The sequence below is a fragment of the Ambystoma mexicanum genome, chromosome 2q, assembly GCF_040938575.1.
Source record: "Ambystoma mexicanum isolate Mex_15411 chromosome 2q, UKY_AmexF1_1, whole genome shotgun sequence".
Lineage (NCBI taxonomy): Eukaryota > Metazoa > Chordata > Amphibia > Caudata > Ambystomatidae > Ambystoma > Ambystoma mexicanum.
The window spans coordinates 65,515,884-65,541,058 of record NC_090924.1 but is presented as its reverse complement, the minus strand read 5'-3'; the positions used below and the strand labels follow the sequence as shown (position 1 = coordinate 65,541,058).

At 43.8% G+C, this 25,175-nt stretch overlaps 1 protein-coding gene across 1 annotated transcript in view; it reads left to right on the top strand.

Annotated features, from left to right (window-relative positions):
• The window catches only part of CORO7 (coronin 7), a 1,792,839-nt gene that overhangs the window by 1,383,300 nt on the left and 384,364 nt on the right, over positions 1-25,175 (top strand). The window contains exon 9 of the mRNA XM_069646849.1: positions 5,739-5,793. Within this exon, the coding sequence (XP_069502950.1) occupies positions 5,739-5,793 (55 nt within the window). The remainder of the gene's footprint in view (positions 1-5,738; positions 5,794-25,175) is intronic.

The window sequence follows — 25,175 nt, the reverse complement described above, 5'->3', positions numbered from 1 at the left end:
CCATCCGGATGAACAATTAAGCATGTAAGTGTATCTCCATGTTTTGACTTGTTTCAGACCTCTAACTCACTTCTGACTGAACTGAGTTCTGTTATGCTCTACTTTTTCAGATAAAGGGTTCCTTGCATACACGAATGACTGGGTTTCCTGTCACAGTCCCCGTCCAGTCCCCCTTTTTTATATAAAACATACAAGGTTAGATTTTTCTCTTTCCCCCTTTTTTTTTTTTCTTCATGCTTTTGTGACTTATCTGTTTTGTGATCCACATTAACACTATATTATTTATTATCTAAACAATTAATGTCTGTTTTTTCCAAAATATATGAATAAGTATTTACTTGTTGTCAGTTACTCTTCTGTATCCAGCAAATCTCATACATGTTGAATGTTCTAGGGTTTTAATTACTGTACAAAATCATGGGACCACTTGCTTTGTCGAGTCAGAAAAGACATTTGGTAAAAAGTTTTCACTTGGATTTATACATTATTCTATACTAAATATTGTGCATATTTTTTCCTAGAATCATTGTTTTTGCCCCTGATGAAGAGTGTCTGTTTCACTCGAAACGCGTTGGGCCTACCACAGCTGCACTATCAAGAATAAATAATGAAGATTGTTTCTTGTGACCTTAAACGATTGAATGTTGTCCTTTTTTAAGAATTTGTATTTTTTTCATACCAACACGTCCTTTATTAAGACTTTATTTCATAGAGTTACTTTACTACTCTTTCTATAAATGTTGGTCTGGTCATCCAGATACTAGATAGTGTGCAGGGGACGTAAGTTCCTATGTTGGGAACTTATTTTTGTTCCATACTCCCCTCTTCTTATCAGGTTTATCAAGTTTGCAAAGTTTGTTTTCACGAGCTACATCAGCTCCCTCAATGCCCCCCTGACCAGTCTAGCCCTTTCCCTACCTTTGGGAACTCTTGGGGCGGTCTCCGGTCCCTTCGGGAGTTGGAGTGAAGCTTCTCTGCTCCTGCTGCGCTCAGCATTCTCCTTCTCGCGGCTTCGTAGCTCCAGTGTCTCTCTCTCACCTTCTGCTGGCCGCATCTCTGTTCCTGGTCGGGTTTTGCTGGGCTGGCTTCCTTTGGCTTGGCAACTGATCAGGTCGGCCTCTCTAAACCTCTCAGGTATTTGTGGCAGTCCGTGTCCCGGGCCTTCAATCTTCGGGATCCTCTGAACGGGATAGGGTCTCCTTCCCTGCTCCTCCAGGGCTAGTTGTTCAACCATGGAATGAGTCCTTCTTTACAATCAGTTTTCCCTTTTGGCAGCTGTACCTTGTGTTGGTTCCATGGTGGGCTTTCGCCCCCTTACTACATCCTCCTCGTCACTGTGCTATTCTGTATCAGGTGTGGGAGAGCCTCCCTCCTGCTCGTCCCTGTCCTTTTAAGTGTGTCCTCTACTAAACTATAACAAATAGTGGTGTGGGGGACCAGAGGGACTGGAGTAGGGATTAAAGAAGGTGGAGACACCAAACGGGAAGATAAATACTGCGTTCTGCCAGGGTCATTGTTTTCCCCTCCCGTGAGATCCACCTACCATGTACCACCCTAAGGGGGACTATCGGGTAATAAACTCACCAGCTTGCCCTCATGGAAAGGGGCTCCCATCATGGAAGCAGTGATGATACCCTAGAATGTATCAAAGTAGGTTGTACAAAGTGCAGGTTGCAAAGCTGTGCTCTTTGTCTCGAAGGACGAAGGAGTAAAGGTGAAGTTTAAGTAATTGGCTTGAGCAGTAGTAAAGTATTCTGAGCAACAGGGTGGAGATTAGAGTTTTTGTGGAGTGGTTATTTTCTGAATGTTTGAGGAGGTTAACACGAGCAGCAGAGGCAGTGGTAGTGATGAATTGTTGCAGTCAGAGGCTGCCATCAAAGAGGACCTGTGAGGAATCTGAGGCCGTCCTCACTTCTTTCCCCAATATATCCTCCTCCCCCCAGGTGGCCAGGGAAAGGACGTTGCTATCGGATCCTGACCGTAGGGGTGGTTATACGAGGGAAGATCACCTGGGTAGAGGAGACTTGGGATGAGGTACCCTTGAGTGAGACACAGTATCCCCCATTTCCCTTTAATAACAAGTCCAATAGCCCCCCAGCCTTTGTAGGTTATTACCAGCCCCCTCCCTATCTTTCCAGCAGAAAATCTCTCAGTAAAAACCACTCTGGTACTGGGACGAGGAAGAGGGATGCCGAGTACCAAGATCTTTATGTAATGAATGAACATTGCCTACACCTGAAGCCAATGGGACGGTATAAAAGGCCTGCTCAGGTGTTATGTTAATAGAATTTATTAAGTGCAACGGTCCCCCGAGGGCACCTTGGCACTAACGACCAAAAGTAGCCAGCAGATACAGGATCAAGCTGATATAGAAAAGAAGAGTCTTCAGCTAAAGGAGAGGTGGGGCCAATGGAATAGTCTGTGGAAAGCTTGCTGGAGAAGCTGGAGGTGAAGCCAGAGAGACGTGTCCCTGAAGTATCTACGAGCTGCAGAGTTGTTTCAGCGGCAGCTGATTGTGGTGGGAGCATTCGAGGGGTCTCTGGTAGCAGAGCTGGTCTGCATAATGCCCAGAGTCAGAGAGACTCTCTCTCTCTCTCTGTATAGCCGAGGCACCGACGACCCTGGAGAAGAGGCACGCCAAGCCAGGAGAAGCGACAGCCACAGCGACCCGGCCGTCGCAGAGAAGCGCACCTGGAGACAGCGTACCCAGTGAGTCAGAGAAGGCTGAGTGACTACGACAACTCCGGGTCATTGAGCTGTAGACTGCATGGTTGCTGCAGGTCAGGTGAGCAAGAGACCGTTTTTAGACATATGAATGCCAGTCAAGTTTGAACTCAGTCAAATTTCTAAATACTTTTGATAATCACGATGACACAAAACTGATAAGAAAACAGAGTAAAAGATTTTGTGAATACCGAACTGTAAAAGAATATGAAAGAAAGGCTATCCTTTTCCAGGCCAAGAGAGGGCCAGAGAAAACTGTCATATTTGAACTTGTGACTACGCCCGTGAACAAGTGTACAAGTTCCCAGAAGGAGACTATACTGGGAGTTTTATGTTGGTTTCTACAAAGTGACTGATTTGAATGAAAGGAAGCCTTTTGAATACCTATCTCATTCAAAGCAGTTTTGTGCAATTCCCTGATAAAAAAGGAACTGTTTAACCTGAGAGAACAAGCACTGGCAAGTGCCATATGAATATGAAGAACTGTGTAACTTAAGGGAATAAGCAGTGGTAAGAGCCAGGAGACTATGTGAAAGTGCAACTAGTGAATAGTGATAAAAAATCATGAGGATGTGAAATGAGAATATGTCAAGCACCACTGTGAAGCTGAACCAGTGGCAACCTGCCTATGAAGAAGCAAGTAAGGTGTGCCGGTTTCGTGGCCCGTAATGGGTGGACCGTGTAGTCCGACAACTGCGCCTATACCGAGTACACCCACCTATGGAAAAGCCACTTAAATAACCCACAAGCTTGTGATTGAATATGCATGAAAACTTGTGTGATCTGAAAGTAAAGAACTGAACTCTATGAAATTGATGAAAGGTAACCAGGCCAGAAGAGGTGGGAAGTAGCACAAGGAATTGTGTTGTTTTGGAAAGTTGAGAGACTTGAAAGCTTGGGGAAGGGAACCCCTCTTTGTTGTACCGTGAACTATCTTGAACCTTGGGGAAGGGAAACCCCTTTTCCAATCAAGAGCCCGAAGAAGCTCTGAACTTGTATTTGAACACTTCTCATGAGATAAGTCTTACTAGGGCAGAGGTATACAGGCTAACGAGCAGAGGTCCAAGGACTGATCCTTGGGTATGCCGACAGGGAAGACTGGTGGTGCCAGGAGTGTGTGAGTTCAAAGAAATGTAAAGGATTGACCTAAGTAGAAGGCAATCCAGGCAAGAGCGTATTTGTGAAACCCAAGGTCATGGAGAGTGATGAAAGAGGAGTGGTCAACAGTGTCGAAAGCTTCAGCGAGGTCATAAAGAATACGTATTGCAGAGTGTTTGGAGTGATGATGCACCAGAGTGTAAATTGGAGACATGCATGAGTGGAGTCCCGGTGGAGTGTTTTCTACATAAACCAGATTAAAGTGGATTTCCAAGGCCATTATCTTCAAGTGATCCGATTGAAGACCCCCAGCTCAAGGACCTTTGAGTAATGGAGAAGGAGATACACTGGGTAATAGTTTGCTAGGACTTTTTGGTCAGCAAGCAGAGGGTTTCATCAGTAGTGGTAAGACAGATGCAGATTGAAGGGAGCATTCCTCCCCCAGTAACTTAGCTGAAGCTCTTTTGGGAGTGAGTTGTTTTCCCATGTCTCCTCTAATTTGCTGCCTTTGGCTGGCCAGATGTTATGGACCAAAACTCACCCAAGTGCTAGCCAGTGTCATAATAGTGCCAGGTTTTCCATTTCCATGTTTGACACCTGAAGCCAGTCATGGTTTTTCCCATTGCATGCTGATGCTTGGAGTTATCTTTCCTGTTGTAATTATCGACCTACAAGTCCCAGAATGCAACGAGAGAAAAAAACAATACTGGCTTGCAGTGTCACGCATGGAACTGGGAATGTTGTCGCCTGTGTGTCAATGGGTAGTCGTCATGGGAGTCTTAAACCAAAACACAAATTCCTACCCTATGTCTTATACACATTTTACATCCTGTTTCCAACCAGCACTCTCTTTGGTAACTAAAGATTACTGGCCCGGGATGATGTTTCTGGATAGAAATACTCATTGCAGTAGGCTTGAATGCAACTCCACCTAGGGCAAGGAGATGTCAATTTGCCTCTCCTGCCTTGGGTCACAGACATGGCAAGGCCACCCTGCATAGAAGAAATAAGTAATACCGTCTGACATTAATAGATGTGAAGCTGAAGGCTGTCGGCATTACAAATGGTTAGTATCCAAGGACCATGTGTTACGTTTTTTTGAATGTACTTACATTAGCAGGATCAGTTTGATCGCACATAGTGACCAAGGCCTCAGTCCATTCAAATGCTAAACCTCATGCACATTGCGGATATATTCTCAGAACTAAGGACCAGATGGGAGAAACCAATGCTTGTCACAAGTTGAAAATAAAGCAAGACTGTATGCAGAAGTCTGAGTCGCTTCGTTAAAAGTAAATAGTAAAACAATTGTGGATGGACTGCTCTATTACCACCTAAAACACAGATTCCATACCAGTACACAGTTGAAAAGAGGGGAGGGGGGGCACTGCACCTGCAATCAATAATTACTGATGTGCCTGGGTGGGTATAGGATATGTACAGTGTTTAACAGGGAGTAAGTACTGTCTACAAGGGTCGAATGGGGATCGAGGACATGTATTACTGGATACATTCTGTGTCTGATGTTAATCAGGGTTATTGAACTGTGAATGTCTACTATTTCTTTTACCAACTTGTGATACAGAGAAGACAAACACTGTGCAGTTAGATTGGGCCTACATAACCGTGACTCTACATACAAAGAATCAAGTATGTGAGAGCTGTGCTTGCTATCACGTTGTACTGGGCTATCTTCCCTGACTAGTCCTCTTCTTGGTTTAGTATACAATTGACGTCTTGTTCTTCATTTCCAAACATGGTCCTAGGTCCCTCTCTGGCACATAGCTGGCTTCTTTGTGTGGCTCTGGGTATGCTATACTATAACTGTGGAATAGTTGTCGTCTTTGCACTACCCTGATTGTTGCACCATGTCTCTCAAATGTACTTAAGTATAATGCTGCTTTTTTATATTGCAGGGCTGTGATCCCTCTGTATGACCAGGACACTGGCTTGCTGATTCTGGCTGGGAAGGTGAGTGAGCGCTGGAGGGTGTTTTACAGGAGGCACCTGAGACTTGTATGAGATGATAGGGGTGAGGTATCTGACATATCCTAGCTAATAGAAAGGATGGGTTCATGTAAGGATAAAGGCATGTGCCATGAAGCTTTATCTGGGAGGGTTGAGAACCTTAAAGAGGAAACACTGTGTTCATATACCTTTCATTATTATATGAACTTGCTCAGTTTAATTGGGTTAGAACTAATTGCACCCTGCTGGGTTAGCAGTGCTCGACATAAACATTTGATCAACAGCAGCTGAAGGTAGCTTCTGGTTATCCGTTTCATCAAGTAAGCAGGAGCTACCTCTAGGAAACAAAGAGCTAGTATATAGCTTGCCACATATTTAACTAGCGCATGAGATGCAAACTATACCTTTTGGTCCATTATCGAAGACTCTTTATACTTTCAATGCCACGATATGTATCCTTATCCTCCTTTATACATATCACCACACATACAGTTAATGTCATATAGATATGTTTGTATGGCACCAGTTGACCTGGGGAGCCAAACGTACCTATTGGTGTTCAAATTACTATGCTCGTCTAGGTTTTAAGCAGTAGAGTAGTTCCCAGCATTTTTTACCTCTCGTGTCCGATTGGTTGTCTTCGAGTGAGGTGTTTCTCATCAGTTTCAGACCTGGATTGTTTTCACTAGGGGGATTCGATTTGTTCTTGCTCTCACTCGTGTACTGCATCAACTTGCATTATTGACGGATAGACCTCAGCCAATCCTTACTGTTTGACTTGGAGGACCAGCTTTGTCTGACTAGATTACATTTCTTTCCAATTTAAATTATGTGCTGCATACCAGATTCCTGCTGTTTCTTCAGACCTGGATTGGAGCTGGGTCATTTTTCACTGATGACTGGTTCCGATTTGATTTTCACTGACTCTGATCTGGGTCTGTTATCAAATCAGAGTTGCGTTGGATTTGTTTGGTGGACCTGATATGAACCGTTTTTTTCTGGCTTATCAAACCGGAGATGGGTGTTTCTGGTTGCCTAAACTGAGATGGTCCTTCATGTCTTATGTGATATGAGGTGTTTTTCTCCATCAGGCCTTATCTAGAGTTTTGTGGCACAACTTGTCAATTTACATTTGAGTCTTTCTGGTCTTTTTTTATCATCACAATTTGTTCTATCTGGCATTCCTGCAATACGATGTAAAGTCTAGATTCCCTTCCAAAAATCATGTTTATTTTGCATATTTATCACCATTAATAAATCAAGGTTTCTCACTGACAAGATACTTCCATCAGCAAATTAATCTTCCATCAACGAAAAAACAGGAACCTTTCAATAACTACTCAGTACTCCACAAACAGACCTCTCCAGTCTCCCATTGGTATGCATGGGCCATCCAGTCTTGTTTTTGCTTGGAATTCTGGGACTTGTAGATTTGCTAATTTTCAAATGGGAAAGAAAATACTGCAAGTCCCAAAATCCAAACAGATAAAACCAGGAATGGGTGACCTACTCAGGCGTGACCACAGGAAACATGAGCTCTCGATTCAAAATGTGTTCTACTGGCATTAGCAGCAACCACAAACACCTTGCAGTAGTAGCTTTAATCGAAGAGACAGCCATTTTCCTTAACAGATCCTGCTTTTAAGGTTTTGGATGACTAACCAGAAAACACATCTCATTCATTAAGAAAGTTATATATAAATTATTTAAATGTACTTTCTAGGTGATGTTACTTACTCTTCATGTACACCTGCTTCTTGGGCCTACTCTTTATATGTTAATCACTAAGGTGACTATCCCCATTATTTAAATGATTCTTTTTCTTCTTTGAACACATGAGCAAAATAAGGCAGAAACGATGATACGATTGCATTGATTCCTCAAACCAACATCCCTGTTACTACTTACTATCCAATTTAAAAACGGGAAGCACAACTCTATCCCCTAATTAACAGACTCATCCTATAAACCATTCAAAAGTGGCTACAATATTTTAACAGACTAGAAAAGAGAGGAGTTTGGGTATTCTGCCGGTCAACAGGTGACTGTGCCAAAAGGATAAACAGGGTCTTTATTAAAGAGTAGTGCACAATATAATCGGGAGATAAAACTATACTGTTACTTGGGGAGGGATAGGGCAGAGACCTAGGAAAGAGGGCAGGACACAGAGACTAGGGTGTCAGCAAAATTACACTGACAAGTCATTCAAAGAAGCTGATATTGCCTTGTATATTTCTAGGAACTCTCTTTCGTTGCAAGAGCCCTTCTCTCAGCTCTCGGATAACAAGGTCATTGAATCAGTTCAATCGTCACAAGATGGTATCCTGGCAGATTTCCAGATACTAAGTTCTCCTTATTAACTATAATCACAGCAAGGCACAGGGAATCCAAACATAACCACATAAAGGGGGTGGGGGTTCCGGTGCAAGGGATGACCCCCAGGATCACCAGTATTGGATCTCTGGGGATCAAGCAGCCAGAAACCATGCCAGTCCGGTTTAAAACGTCCACATGAAATTCCCTCACGCCTTCATGCTCCAAATTATATGAATGTTGGTACTTAATATTTTAATAGTCTTGCTAACTTGTACATAAAGTTCCTCTTTCCAGCCCATCTTAAAGCAATAGTCCCTACAGGGTGGAACTAGTCTTCTCCAACATTCTATACAGAGTAGAAACTGAAAGGGGAGTCAGTAGAGCTATAAAATTATATACTCTGGGCCTCGTGAAACATTGAGACTATTGCCACATCTAACATGTTAAACGGGTCAGACAGTTAGCCATATCTGAGCTTTTGATTGCTTCAGCTGAACTTTACAATTTTACAATTTCAAAGTAAAGCAGGCAATTATTTTCCCAAACAGAACTGATCTTGGGCTTCCAATTGAGTTGTTGCTGAGTGTTTTCAAAGCAGTTTTGCTGCACAGCGATTTGTCCACTTGTTAGCAAGGGTACCAGAATAAGTTTGATGGTCCGTTTACCCATATGCAGGAATTCCTTGAGTGTAGCAGTGGCAACTGAGCTATGACCATTCTGAACTCACCTGAGGATTTGCAACAAAAATGTTCTAAGGTATTTCCTTACGTGAGGGAAGCCTGCGCCCTCTAATTCCACATTTTTCTGAAGAACCTGCTTTGGCACCCTCTCTCTACTTCTTTTTTCATTCAATAGAAACGTCTTCAAAATATTTTCAACAGGTTTTAGTAATTTGTGTGGCAGGGTCGGTCGTAATATGCCAAAAAAAATGCACCTTGGGTAAAAGCTTCAATTTAACGCAAAGTATCTTAACCTATAGAATAAGCTGTAATTGCCTCCCACCTTTTTCTGGCAATTTTACATTTATCCATATTTCATTTTATGTTGTCTTGCATGATATACTTGATGTGCCTCTGTACTTTGGTTGGAGACCTAGACATCAAATGGACAGAGGAGGTATTCACATACCTTGGGGTCAGTGTCCTGTGACAGTAATGAGAGATGAGGACGCACTTAGTCTTGCATTTGTTATCCTTGAAATGAGAAACTTCCCTAAAAGCATCCAGCAGCAGAAATAGCACTAGTTGAGGAAAATCCAGCAAGAAGTGTAGAACTACGAGGTCAGCCTTTGGGCTAACACCTTTGGGTTTGGGCGCCAGTGCTTTATAAATCCCAATCCAATCGTATAACGGTACTTTAGAAATCTTACTAAAGCAAAGTTTTATTATATCTACTGATCGCAGAGGCTACGTTTTTGGTAGCCAAATTAAATGGGTAAATGAAAGGGGATAACCCTGACGCCTGCCTCTGTGTCCAAACCACTGACCACAGTAAGTACTGTGTGGGAGAAGAAACAACATTCTAAACATGTTCATAAAAAGATGACCAAAACCAAATTGTCATAGTGTAGGAAAGGTACTTCCAACCCACCTGGTGGAACACATTCTCTTAGTTAATGCTGACTCAGCACTTGGCTGCATCCCATTCTTATGGAGCAGTAGTATGTCAAGTAACGTCCGGTATATTATTGTGAACATGATGCTTTTTAATAAAGCTAACCTGATCGCAGTGGATAGGTTTTGGCACCAAGACTTCTAGTCTCAATGCAAATACTTTCAACTTGCATTTCGCATACACATTGAGTAGTGATAGTGGGTAGAAATTGGCACAGAAGATGAATGTGCTAAGTCAGACATAGAAGTTCCAGAAGACAGACAAGAAGACCTGGTTCGACAAGTTTTATTAAAGAAAAGAAGACCTCGATTCTTCCTATTGCTGTGAGGATGTGTTTCCATAATGTCAAAGAAAACAAAAAACTTGTGCTCATTGGGATGTCTCACAAGAATTCCGTGCTCCATCCAAACCTATTCTATCCTATGATCTATCCCTACAACTAATAACTAAACAACAAAAGCTTAGCTTAAGAAAGTTTGCCCCCACTAAACTTGTTTTCTGGTGGCTGGTTTATGACCCCGCCCAATTTTCTCTCTCTCAGGCACCGACCTGTTAGAGTTCCAAACTGGGTCATTAAAGGTGTCCTATCTTCTTAGAGAAGGTTGCTTGGGGTCCCATGCACACGGTTATCAGTTCAAAAAGTTAATCTCTACAGTGGAGTAGCTGGTTTTCTAGGTATTGCCCAAAAATGCCGAATGCGTGTTTAGCGCGCATTCGGTATGGATAAAAACTTTGGATCCCATAATGCTGAACAAGGCGTGCACCCCCAGTTCACCATTACGGGTTCGGGAGTTGCAAGGGTATCTCCCGCTTCCATTACATGGAAAGTGGAGGATAATTGTCATTTAAATGCAACATTTTCGTTATGTGAAGCTTTCAGCTCCTCTGTATCAATCTACGTTCTTTTCAGCTTCGTTCTTTTAACGTAGAACCGGTTTTCTAAACTTGTTCCTTCTTTGCAACAACAATAGTGATGAATCTTGATCCTTCGAATTCTGCACGCAGCCTCTGGTTCACACATGGACTATCTGGTCCCTCAGGCTGTCTGGTTATTGTATGGCTTACACCCTTCTCATGGACTATTATCAGGTTCAGCCTCACCGCCCTCTTCCCGCTTATTTCTTTCTGCCGCGTACCTGTTCTCCTGCCATAGTCCCAAAGGGGTTGCTTCACCTTGGATTTTTCACAGGGGGTGTTTATTGGGCTTAGGGATTACTGTAATGGCCACTTCAGCATGTACCACAGAGGCAGATCTGATTTGTTGTTCCAATACCGAAATCAGGATATGACCAAATTGTGCATAAAAGTCCTTTTATCACCCATGGCACACTTATTTCTTTCACCAATAACACTTGAATCCAGAGACTGCTAGTTATTTGGGTTTAAGCAAGGGATATTTAGGTTTGGAAAAAAGTATAAAACCTGGTCCAAAGATTCTGCATTATCAGACTTCAAGATGGAATAATCAAAAAATGCTGAGCCATGATCTTTGTCAACCCAGTTAAGCCATCCTCAACTGTGATATCTACTACTCTTTTCTCTTCGCCTTCTTTAAGCAAGCCCCTAGGAAAGTGCACATCCTCTCTCCAAACTCTGAGAAGGCCCTCTTTTCTATAAAAGACATATCTCCCAACCTCTTGAATTTTCAGTGGCTGGACGTTTTTTAATGGATTGTAGGTTCATAATCAATGGGTCAACTGCACACTATATTTTCATAACCTTTAGCGTTAGGGTGGATAGTGTCAAAACTCGTGACAGAGCTGGCCGTGAACCATGTCTCGGAGAGAGCAAGGACATCCAGGTCAAGTTCTTTGAAGATGTGGCAGATGTCGGAGGAGTGTTTGACAGCAGAGTGAGAGTTGAGGGCAGCAACGTGGAGCAGGTTGTCACATTTGAAAACCTTCTGGGTTGGGTACAGGCTTAAGGAATGCCCAGCGGATGTGTTAGATGGGCCAGACAGTGGGCAGAGGTGGTATCAGGAGGAGGCATAGTAACCAGAGAGGAGAAGGAAGGTGCCAGAGAGGCCGCGGAAGAAGGTGTCAGAGGAGCCTGAGAGGTGCTAGAAGGAGGAGAAGGAAGGAAGTTAATAAGACATGGGAGACACCTATTGAAAAGGAGAAGGTTGTGCTGAGGGCCTTGGACCATTCAGGAAGACATTCATGATGGTCTTGGAGGAGCAGAAGCAGGCCAAGAAGCCGAGTGCCACCATTAATTGGAGAAGAAGAGATAGGAGAGGGAGTCAAGACCATATGAGGGGTCCATAGGTCTGGTGATGGAACGACAACGAGGATGTCGGTGAGAGTCTGTCTGGGGGAATAACTAATGTAGATATCAGCAATAGGGAGGCCTGGGTTGAAGACCAGGATGTCCCTCTTGAACTTATTCCTTCCAGACTTAGTGAGAGGGATTGGATAGTAGATAGAGTAGCAGATAGAGAAGATGGGAGAAACAGAGAGCACCATAGGGGGTGCGAGGAGGAACGTAAGAGGAGGAGGGCATGAGAGAGAGAAAGGAGAGATGCACAGCCCAGCGCTGCACAAAGCAGGATGTTTCCTTAACGGTGATAGGAATGTCTCTTCCATACAGCAACTTCTCAAAGCTATCAAAAGTGTCTCTTTTAAACAACTACTTCAAGGATAGAAAAAGTCTCTTTTATGCAACAACTTCTCAAGGATGACTTCCTTGTATACTCCCCTGCCAGGAATTCTTCCATAGATTCTTTAGATCCCCTGATATACTCTCTTGCCAGGTATCTTTTCACAATGTCATTTTTTCATACACTTTAAATGGATTACCTGGTGTACTCTCCTGCCAGTAATCTCCCTCTGGGTTTTGTAGAGCCCCCAATATATTCTACTGCCAGGTATCTTTCCCCCAAAGGCTCACTGCCTGATATACTTCATTTACCAGGAATTCTTTGCACTGTCCATACTTCAGTAGCATTAGATATTACTTGTTCTAACTTTCCTAGCATTGACATCTCAGATATGGAGACTTGTGCAACTTCTGTCTTCCAACTTCTTCATTAACACTCATCTGCTTGTTATAACATTTGCTCCTACTGCCCCATGATGTCATTTCATGCATGGTCGGTATTCAAAATTAACTTGAAATTGTTAATTTGCCTGTCGGTGCACCCCATGGTTTTGACCATCACTGGCCAACTCAGTGGTGTCTGATAGCTTTGCCGACCGGTAGCACGTTGCTAAGTCTTCACTCTGGGATGGCATCTCCTGCATTGCAGACCCTATTTCAGCTCCCCCACCGGCTTCGAATTCGGTTGCTGATGAAGCTGCTGCTGTTTGGCACAACCCCGTCCTTGACAGCTTCACCTCTGCTGCTGGTTCCTTAACTGCTCTTCCCCGAAGCCTGCCACGCTTCCCTGGGTCTCCCGTCACTCCGGTAAGAAATGCTGAAGAGCATCAGCTTGAAAGCACCTACCTCCTTCAGCATGGTCCGTTCCTGTGAGCCTGCCTTCACCTGCGGTTCTGCTCCCCAATTTGCCCGCTCTGCTTATTTTCTCTCCGACATACGATTGAAAGTGTGAACCAATTTTAAATGTCCTGCGCAGCTGATGAGAATCATTGTAACAACTAGTCTCCATGTTTAGCTTGGGGTTTCTTTCAATCCATACTGGCTCGTTCTTTCTCTTCCTCCTCTCAGTACTTGAGGTGTTATGAGAGTTGGATTTCATAGGGTTTATAGGACTTCTAAGGTGATTTTGTTTGGGATTTTTGATTAGTACAGAAGACAGGAGATGTTATGTGTGTGGTATGTACACACGAGGTGTGAATGGTATTCAGCCTAGAATGTCTGTTAGGAATGGGTTTTTAGGGTTTTATAACGGGAAGCATTTGTATAGTGACAACATGCCATCAGGAATTTAGGAATTAAAGGGTCTTACACATTTATAATGAAGAATACTGCATTCCCCCCACCCCCCGATCGGGTCACCAGATGTCCCCGACAGCCATCTCTTCCCATGTGATCCTCACTCATAATACCACCCCACACTCAGGATCCGCTAACGACTGCTGTCCCCTGTCACATGGAAGGAGATCTTTGGCAGGGCATCAGGGGTGACTCCACAGGTCCTCTAATTACAGATGCACCCAGTTTTTTCAAGCACCCTAGCACCAATTTGTGTTTAATACGACTGTTATTCATTTACATCGCAAGAAATTAGTCATATGCTCCTTCCCTATTTAATAAAACTCCAAATATACTAAAAGTTCCACCAAAACCCAGACAGGGGGAAGGTGGCATCCCAAATAAAAAAGACAATACACAGGGACTGAATACCACACCCCTTAATACCCAGACAAACTGATTCAGAATGGCGTCTGCCATGTCTGCAGAAAAGCCTGATTTTGGAGTAAGAGATTTTGGAATCAAGCTCAGCAGGTAATAACTTAGCCAACAAAGAACATATCACAAAACATTTTCCAACCCAGGAAAATAACATCCAAGGAACTCGCAAAACAAGGAGTACAAAAGGACAAAGACAAAAACAGGAATACATTCCCTAGAAATGAAAACAGAACAGACCGATGAAAAGTGGATCCCGATACAATCGCAGACAGGCCTGTTTACAGGAATCGGAACTGAATAAAGAATCAGAACTGCATATAGAGCGGTGTTGGTAGCCCTCCCAGTTAACAAACAATAGGAGAAGAGCACTGGTCATGGAGCAGAAACAGTCGGCACGCAAAAATTCCCACACATTCATGGTTTTCAACAGTCACACATCTGGTGATTTCCCAGCTGAGTTTTAGCCATGTTACAGAGTGATAACTCGTAACACACAAAATGGGAATATAGTCCCTACCCACAACATTGTAATTCACCTCAAATAACTATCCTTTGATGCTCGCTAGGAATATCATGTACGCTGGGGTAGCAGAACCCTGTTTCTTGTGATCCATTATGTATAGTCATAAGTCTATGGAGAACATAAGCTAGAAACCATCACCTTATGTGATAGATGTGTGCATATGATGCTAGTCCAGGCAGATAATGAATTCTGAAACAAATTTGAGGGAAAAAGTGCTAAGCAACTCTCATACCCAAACCATGCGTGGTGTTTAAGGCCAAAACCCCCGGGTCACTGCGGTGAAAACAAGGTCAAGATACGATAGTCTACTGAAGCATTCTGAACTCTGTTGTTGCAGATCTCTGACATCAGAGTACATGCTTAACCTGGGCAATATTCCCAGACCCAGGACCAAGGCGCTAAGGGCAAGGATGCTGGATCTAGGGGACACCTCCTTTTCACCAGGCCTGAAGGCTACAAGTGAAGTTGCTCATCATCCTACCCTCCAAAGGTGCATGGTACCACCCCTTGGACCATCAATACATGTGTCGGTGAGGGTCCAGGTGACCACCACTGCTCGCCAGTCTTTCTGGCTGCCATATTAGGGCAACAGGCAGAGGGATGAAAACAATTCAGGTTGGCTTCACAGGCATATTTCAATCCACTCTGGATTTCTGAACAATGGTACCGGAGGCCACTGTTGCATCAGGGGGGTTAGTAGTAAAGTCAGCCTCAGTCAATCTAGCCTCTGCGTTCACCATAGGTATGCGGTCCTGGAAAAGGAAATGAAGGGATCAAGTGGCCTTAATAACACTGGCTGCCATAGCACAGGGTTGCACTGAGTTTAGTAGCCCAACAGGGAGGCTATTTTATATTAAATACAAAGCCTCGAGGGTGGCCTTTATCATCCTCTAAACCACCAGGGACCTGTATTAGCAGAAGGCCCCAGGAAGGCCACATGCATGACTCCTGGAAGCCATTACAGGCTCCAGGTCACAAATGCAGCAAGAAGGGGGCAGGGCTTACTAGTCACACCCCCCAGAGACAGGTAGGTGGTTCACCAGGGTAAGTAACCAATCCTTGGAGGGGTTGGGGTATATAAGTGTGTATGCATGTGGGTTAGTTGGGTGAGGACAGGAGTTGACGGAGGACATCCAAGAGACCAGAGAAGGTGAGAACAAACCAGATTACGGAAGCTATTGGCTAGAGGTGGTCTGTGGAGTATTTGTAAGTGAGTGGAGAGTGTGCAGAGTAGAGCTAGAGTAGGATGTAGGTAGTGATGAGAGAATTGATAGTAGTTGTGGGAGTAGTAAAGTTGTGGCGGGAGTAGAAGTGGTAGTTGGCTCCCCTTCTAGCTTCTGCTGCTGGAGTGTAAGGAAGTACTGCAGGAGTATAATCCTGAATTGCAACTTGGTGGCGCAGGGAGTCGGGGTGGGGGGTGTACCCTTCACTGATATTGGCTTACGGTGAGTTGCTGTGCTGCCACTCTATCGCAGTGGGCACCTAGGTTTGTGCTACGGCGCTTGCACTGGCTTGTCCTGAGGGAGTGGCATGTTAGGTTTTGTGCGACCAGCCACGTTGCCCATAATTCTGTGAAAAACATGTAGGACAGCAGCAGAGCAGCAACAAAGTTGGTAAAGCATCATTGACCCTTAACAAAACATGTCAAAAAAGTCCAGGCTGAGTAAGTTTGCTGGTTGCTTGTGATTGGTGGTGACTGCCCGCCATTCCTGATTCAGTATAGTGGAATATAGCAGAGGATCAGCATAGTGACAGAGCCAGACGACGGTCCTGGGACTTTGGTGTTCAGGCATATACCCTTGGCTCCATTAACTCTTGAGAGTGAAGTATAAGGTGGGTAGGGTTGATGTGAAAAGACTATGGGAGGTCTTCTACTCCACTCGTAATAGCCCAATGTATCCCCTTTTTCTCCGCTTTACTTTTTACCTTCCTTACTTGAGTTTTGGAAAAAACATTGCTTGTATCCAGGTGTGTGAGGCAGATAACACCAGCCTACTGTCTCGGGTGGTGTTTGTGTGTCGGGCACAAGTTTCATTGGGTGACTTAAAGAGAGTGTGAAGATAGTCAACTATGGGTAAAAGAAAGGTAACTACTAGCCACATAGCCTTGCCACTTTCAAAGAAAGCAACAATTAAAGGACCCTCTATTCTGGATGCTAATGCCCTCATCATTGAAATTGAGACATTATTGGGAGATATACAAGCAATCAGTACAGGAAATGCTTGCTTGCACACATCCCACTAAATGTGAGGTTTCAGACGTTACTTCTGCCAATGCAAATCCTGTAGCTATGGCAAACAATAGTACTGATTTGCTGTCAAGTAGAGGCGGGCCAGTAAAATATCCTTCATGATAGGTTCAGACTGCCTAACTATTTTTGAGATTTCCCACCCAGTCCACCATGAAGGGGGCCATACTTTCTCTATGCCTGCAGGCCCACATGTAGAACCAAAAATGCAATCATCGATATCCATGAAGACTTTAGAAATAAGGATTTGATTTGTACTAATGGGGAAAGTAATATTCTGTTAATGTTTGTGGATGGAATTGAGACTACTAACCATTTTAGCCCCTTGATAAACTGCTGTGATGAAGATGATTGCAATGCTATTCTGCTAGTGGCAAAAGACATACAGAATTGTAGATCAGAAGACATCTCTACGCAAGTAGATGAAGCTGATATTTTGTTAGCTTACAATCAACCCGTGGGAAAAAAAGAATGTTTATGCTGTGCAAAACCTTTAAACCTAATTATTGGGGAGATTGCTGATCTGCATAAACTGATGCTGACACATAAGAGAGAGATGGGTCTACTTGAGGCGGTAGTCACTACCCCTAAGGGCTCCCGAACTGTAAACCACATTAAGTTGCACAATGATAAAAACTGGACCCTAGTCGAACACCAACCATATCAATCATGAACCCTATTTTTCTAATAATGCCCCATACACTAACCTTGCCTGCTGAAACAGAGCTAGCAAGGAAAAGTAGAGTGGGGTATTTCTACTACACAGCATATGCCTTCAGATAGCGACAGGGAACTGAAGAATCACGTTTGTAATAGACCTGATACATTATCCTCAAACAAAACCTTTTTCATGACCATGGACCCCAAGCTTGAGACGAGAAAAAGGGAACCCACAGGTACACTAACAAAGTGATTCATTGAATCTGGTACATCAATGAATGCCAGACTAGTATAAGGGAAGATATTGTATTAGCAAAAAGGTACTCAGACAACACAAACCTATTGGACTGTATTGGTGGACCTGATGTTGGTGGAAGGTCTATTAGCTATTGAGTATCTGACTGGTTGCACAATTTGTCTGCAAAGAGACCTAGGGAACCCCTTGGAGATCCCTGTTGGCTTCCAAAATACACTGACAACTAAAGGGACCCTATTATCTCTGTTCCAACAAGCCCAGTAACATCTGGGAATAAAACAAAAATGTCTTTCTGTAAACAGGATGCAATATTTACTAACACTGTATCTGATTTGCCTTCACACAAATTGTGTTGTAGTGGTCCACAACAACAGGGGGAACCCCTCAATTTTTAGATCACTCCCAGAAAAAAGCCAATACAGTTTGACATCCATGTCCCCCAAGGGTTATGGTAGCTAGGCCCTCCAGAGACTTGAGCCAGAGCCTAGCAATTCTTTCATGGAATATAGCTGGGTTGAATGGAAAGATTGAGGATCCGTACTGGAGGGATGTTGTGGAATGTTGTGGCATAGTTTGCCTCCAAGGGACATGGGTGGTTGACCTTAGAGTGATGCAGGATACTGTAATTTTAGTGTCCCTGCAATCAAAGGACCCAAAAGGTCACTCTAAAGGGGGTTTGGTTTAGAAGATACTTGGGCTATAGGATGTCTGCTATTGATGTAGGTAATCCCAACATATTATGCCTATTATTTAAAGTGGAGAAAATACCCAGTTTTTTTTTTTATATAAGTAATACTTAGTTGAGACCAATGAAAGGCAGCATTAATGTTAGACCTTTGGACTAACTGAAGATTAAGATGCTGAATCTGCCATTTCCATTCCTACCTAAGGTGAATATGCCGTTTATTGTTTTGGGAGATTTTAATGTTCAATACGAATCCCTCCAAAGGGTACAAGGTGTTTCGGAAGAATATTTGCTCTGATCCCTCCCTGGCCTGTCTATTGGCTTTCCGCACTGCCAGAACCTGTATATGTTGGAGGTGGCCTTGCTGTTATTAGAATTGGGATTGGGTGCAGGAAAGGCCGTCTCCCAAGTGATACCCCAGGTAGATCAACATTTAGGAGAGGGCAATCTTAAATATTGATTATATTTTCACCAAATACATGAACTAGTTAGTATCTTCCACAGGATTTGTAGGTAATAAACAGACCAGACAATGACCATGATTCGCTGAATCTAAGAATCTAACGCCTAAAAAGATTAGGAATAAGTCGGTAAAATGATAGTAATGGTGATGTAGGCATAGTATTAAATGGTCAAATTTAGATCTGGAACAAAACCAACCTCGTATATTAAAATCTAATACCTGGAAAAACTGGTGCTTGGCGTAATGAATGAGAGGGTGCTGGTTGAAGAGATGCATGCACATATATGTTCTGTGTGAGACAGGCATTTTATCAAGGGAGGTGACACAGACAACAGAGATATATTTCTAAACAAAACATTATTAATGATCAGGATGGTGTAAGGCCTAACTAACACTATGCTATGGTGGGACTTTTCCTGCCTAAATAAATCTAAGGAAAGTCTGTGTCTACAAGTCCAAATCAAAAGTCTGTCTTTGTCAAAACAAATGCTTGTCCTCACAACTACATCATCATCTAGTGGGGAAATGTTCTCAACCAAATATAAGTGTTCAATACAGTTCCAATGCAACTGTTTGAAAGAGGTTTTATCACGTTATGAAGTTAACTTCTCTAGACTCACAGTTCGCATCAAAAGAGGGTTTTGGGTTTCCATTTCCCAAGTTCAAATGTACCCAAGTTCATACATCTTGTGATATTGGGACTCCCTTTTCCAAGATAAACACTCTCCAATTCTTTGGTTCTCAGGATTCCCTTCCCCAATATTTATACTGAGCTGTTGACTTGTTTCCTCTATTCACACGTTTACAAATTAATATACAGCCGACTTAACCCCCCCTCCATCCCCCCCCTCCCTTTCCTTTGGTTCGCTTCACCAAGGAAACACACTTATTTGCTGCTTTTCCAATATTTAGTGGTTTCTGGTCTAGGCTCAGTTGTCAGACCACACGGTCCACCCATCTCAGGTTACACAACCATACGTTTCCCCAAAGGCTGTTGTTGAGTAATATTCAAAACAAGTCTTCAATGTCCTTATATGCCTTGCATATTATTCTTTAGGTGTTCCTCTGGCAGTGGGTTACTTGATACACTTGATTGTACCAGAATGTGTATGCAGTCTTTAGCATTTCATAGTTTGATCAAGTAGCAACTTTCTTTTCATTAATTTCTTCATAATTGCAGCATTTACTTGGTTTCACTCAAACCATGACTTTCCTGCCATCCAATATTCAGTAAATGGAATGTTGCTTTTTATTTGTCAGGATAGCACCTTTCATTTGATTCGATTTTCAATAAATGTAGTCCTAAACTGTGCAGACTTGAATAGCATCTTTCTCTTAGTTCGGTATTCTGTAAGTGCTATTTTAAGTTGTGCAGCATCTTTCATTTGGTTCAGCATTCAATAAATGCAGTTTTAAGTTGTGTGGGTGTTAAATAACACCTTTCACTTAGTTCGGAATTCAGTAAGTGCTATTTTATATTTCTTCCATGGACCGTTACCATTTCCATGGTCACTTGGAGCGCCCCAGCGTTCCTAGTCTCTGCCGACACTTAGCGGGTCTCTGCAGCTTCGTTCGGCAGCTTCCAAACGGGAGAACCAACTAGCCAGTTCATCTGGTGCTTCACTCAAGCACATGCCAGCCTTCGTTCTTGCCTTCGCCTCTGCTCCCTGACAGTGCCTGCTGTACGCCTTCCCTCGCAAGGGTTCCCAGTCCTGCACAGTCACCTCAGCAAGACTCTCAGGATCTTAGTCGACTTCTCACTTCTCAGCACGGCAACTCCTTGGTTCTCTGTTCCTTCAGCAACTGCATATCATGTGCTTATGATTGCCACCTTTTATACTGTTCTCTACTATTAACAGGCTGCAGGTGAAAGAGGTATACTCAGTTGCCTGACCCTGCTTAAGCCTATTAGTGTGACATGTGTAAGGAACTCATGGTGGCAATAGTAAAGGCAGACACAAGTGATCCCCGTTCAAGGGTGTTTATTAAACTGTATGCATGGGTGAGAGAAATGCCTAATCTAAACCTAAAGCTACAATGGGGGCAAGCTACAACCATCTAATAATAAGGCAGTTCTAGTAGCGTCTTGTCAAATAAAAAGGGCCTATACTAAAAAAAACTATTGCCAATCCTTACCACTAAGTTACAAAAGAGTGTGGGATAATGTTCACCAGAAAAGAAAGAAGTGTTCACAAAATGATAAGTCTAGATGGTATGGCTGGGTCTCCCTTCCCGACGTTTTATGCACGGGACAAGGCGGAACTCCTGAGCACAGCACACTCCTATGCATTTTCAGCACAAGGTTCACAATTCCATTCAGCAATACCAGAACCTTCAGGGGCCAAGTCTCTTCAAAGTTTCTTGCTTTAGAAGGCCTGCTGGGTCAAAACAACAAACAAACGTTCCTTCGGTGTTCTTGCACCATGGCCGATTGTTCTTCGCCCCTAAGTCCTCTGCTGGGCTCTGATCCTCCTTACAAAGTGGGACTCCCTCCGTCGGGTTCACTACGGCCTGCTTACACAGTTCATACTTTGCTTCATCTCACCAGAAAGCGAGGGTTCCCTTCCTCCAGCTTTCTTTCGGCAACCCTCTCTCGGGTTCACATAGCCATCTTTAACACAGTTCATTAATTTCTAACACAGTTCATGGTTTGCTTCCTTCTCCTCGCTTTCTCTTGGCAAAGGGATTTGACGTGACCCTTGTAGGACCACTTTGACACCTCACACCTCCATTTCCTAGGACCTTCTGGTACTTGCAGTTTCAACACAAAACCAAAGGGGCTAGCGAGAGTCCTTCGAATGCGCACTCCTAGGGTGCCTCACCACTCTGCTGCTAGCCCTTGTCTGGGCTTTCCCAAAAGTTCAAACACACACACAAGTTCTTGCTTCTCAAGTTCCTTGTGTTCATATAATGTTGCAACTTGCAACCTCGGGCTCAACACAGTTTGGCTTGCTATCAGCTTCCTCCGACTCACTGGCTCTGTTGAACCCGTTGGCTTGTCTTGTTTCTTGAGCGAAGGATGGTACCACAGTAGCCAGCGTGCCTCCCTACCTGTGCTATCAATTTGGGAGGCCCCGGTGCACCGTTGACATCTGTTCCTCCACACGCCAGCTGTAACTCCTGGTCACATGATTTCCCTTTTGGAGGCTTCGCGGGTCTGAGTTGAAAAGGGCAAGGGCAGATCCTCCTTCGTCGTCCCTCCACGTCTCATCGCCTTTCTCCTCCATTTGAACTGCCGGTCCGGTGTAGCTGTTTCCTTGTGCATTCGACCTTGCTTGTTGTGTGCTCTCATGCTCCGCCTTTTATCCCTATGAGAAAGGTAAATGGCCATCAGGTGTGCGTGGTTATTGTCAAATGCCTGACTCTGCCTGACCCGTGTGTTGGGACATGTCAGGAAATGGCTCTGGTGTTAGTCCGTTGTCTGTTACGGTGTAAGAAAGTGTTTGTGTCGGAAAGGGGGGTGCGGGGTAGAGCATCTAAAAATCCTACAGGGTAGGATGGGGAAAACGTGTTACAAGGAAGGGGTTACCGCGTCTCAACCTTCGGTGTCCCACTTCCACTCCCCGAAGACACCCTCATCCAGGTGATCCTCCCCCACTGGTCCACCCCCAGGTACTGTATGCAATAGCGGTGGCTGTGTCCTGGCTACCTGGATAACAGATTGATCTTCAAGGACCAGCGGGCGAGACAGCTTCCGGTTTCTAACACATGCCTGAGCTTTATTACTACATGCCTCCAGACCCCTCTTCTTCGTCCCAGTACCACAATGGTATTAGTAATAGAAGCTCTGCACTACTACTACTAGTTGTTTCTTCTTCTCATTTCTTAAAGGAAAACTACAGGGGAGGATAGCCCATAAAGGCTAAGGGATGTGAGGATAGGTCAATATCAGGAAAGGGTGAATACCATGTCTCGCTTTCGGTCACCCTCTCTCCAATCCCCAAGGAACCAACCACTCAGGTGATCCTCCTTCACTTGTCCATCCGCAGGGTTGGGATCCAAAAACGATGGCCCTCCCCATGCCACCTGTACAGAAGATCCCTGTGGAGTAGATGTGAGAGTACCTTCAGGTTTCTCACATCTGCCATAGACCCATTTGTTACCAAAAAGTGTAATTTACGTAATAAGCAACATCATTTTTGGCAACATTTAAAGGTTCAAGATATGAATTTGAGGTGCTGCCTGAGGTAAGAGCAGAATACAAGCAATTAAGGAAAGAAAGGATTAGAAGTAAAGGTACAACAGGAGCTCCTTTGTATGCATTAAGAAATAATGATGCTAAGGCTTTCTGGAAGATAGTTGTGAAAGGGTAAATCAATCAAAATGCTATTGATTCAACAGACGAGATTGCCCATATGTCATTGCATACCCATTATAGCCTTTCTTATAATAAGAGAGGAAACTATCCAACCTGCCCAACTGTTAATCCTGGAAAAGAAAGCAGGGACGTCTTATCCCAAACTTCTCTGTTCAGATGCAGGGGTTTCAGTGCATTAAAATCAGGAAAGGCAACAGAAATCAGTAAGATTCCAGGTGGCCTGTATGCATATGATTTATACATCTGGTGCCCAATCTTACAAACTCTTTTTAATGCAAGAAATATTACTGGACAACCCACAAGAGCTGGTTATGTGCTGACAGTATGCCCATGCATAAAAAAGGCGACCGAGATTGCCTGAAAAAACGACTGCATAATCTTAATCTCTTTGATTTCATGATGAAAGTATATGGCTGAATATTATTAGCACATTTGGAGAAGTACACAGATGAAAATAGTTTGATTACTATCCTCCGAGATTTCAGTAAGTATAAGGGCACAGTAGAAAATTGGTAGAACATTGCTTTCTTGTATGCACCTTGTAGCACAAATATTGCATATAAAAAATATTTTTATATCTTTTTTTTTTTTTAACTTTAAAACTAAAACAGCTTTTGACAACGTAATAAGGGAAAAATGTGGAATGCAGTGATTTTATTGAATATCCCAGATCTATTATTGGAAGGCATAAAGTGATTGCATATAAATAATATGGCGCCTGTGAGGTATGGCCAAAGGGGAGAACGCACTGATTATTATATGTGTACTGGCCCCCTTTTTATTGCTTTTATATATCAATTTTTTAGCAGATGCAATACAACCTCTAGATTGTGCTGCCCCAATGATGGGTGAAAAAGATAGGCATCCTGCTACATGCAGATAATATAGTGATATCTAAAACCATGATCAGCATAAAGAAGCAACTGGAGGTCTTGGAGAAATATTTCAAGGAATGGGCATTAGAAGTCAATGTAAATGAAACATTTTCGAATGGATTGTGTCCTCCAACGTTTTCCTCATCTTTGACATGTAATATCTAGCTTTGGCTGCTTCTGGAAAACATTTAGTCAGAGGGTGCCCGGCGTCAATTGCGTTGAATCGATATCCCTCGAAGGCTTCCGTCGAGGGGGACATCATCGGATGTTATAAGTAGCACACACGGCGCCCATTGGCCTCAGGTTTGTTTTTCCGCAAACGTGTTTGCTTCGTGAAACTTGGCACGCCTCGTACTTCTGAAGTACTTTTATTTGCTTAATCTTCGATGATGTCTTTGTCTTCCCTCCCAACGACTCCTCGTTCTGGGTTTAAAAAGTGTAAAGAGTGCGGCTCCAAGATGTGGATCAAGTCTGTTTGTTTTGCCTGGGCGAGGGCCACGAGACGGACACTTGTTCCAAATGTCAGGCCATGACAGGGAAGGCATTGCAGGAACGAAAGGGGAAATTGCAGGTAGGCAAGGTATCCTAGCCCCGTAAATCCCAACCGGCTGGGGCTTCGACCGACAAATCGAGGGGCGACTCTCCTCGTCAGAAGAAGTCCAAGCACTCACGGTCTCGTAGTGGTTGCCGCCACTCTTCGTCCTCATCAAAGCATTCAAATAGAAAGCACTGTCAGTCGCCTTCCTCGTCGTCTTCGTCAGGTGGTAACCCGAGAAGAGGGTGACATGCCCCTCCAAGTCATCGACACCGACTGAGTGGGAAGCTTTCTGGATGGAGATGCTTAAGATTTTTGAGAGACAAGGCAAGGCTCCGTCCGCGGCTTCTGTAGAAGCCGGCAAGGAGTGGTCTAGACCCCAAACTCGCACGCCCTCAAGCCCGGGTACTCTGCGTGATTCCCATCGAGAGGCCTCGAGACAAGGGGTCGAAGGAGCACTCGAAGCATAGAGGTCACGGTCTCCGACTTCGTCGAGGCCTTGGAAGCCATCGACGTGGCGCTGGTTGCGTCTTACATGCCTGTCAGGCCATCGGCATCGAAGCCGTCAACGCCAGTGGTGC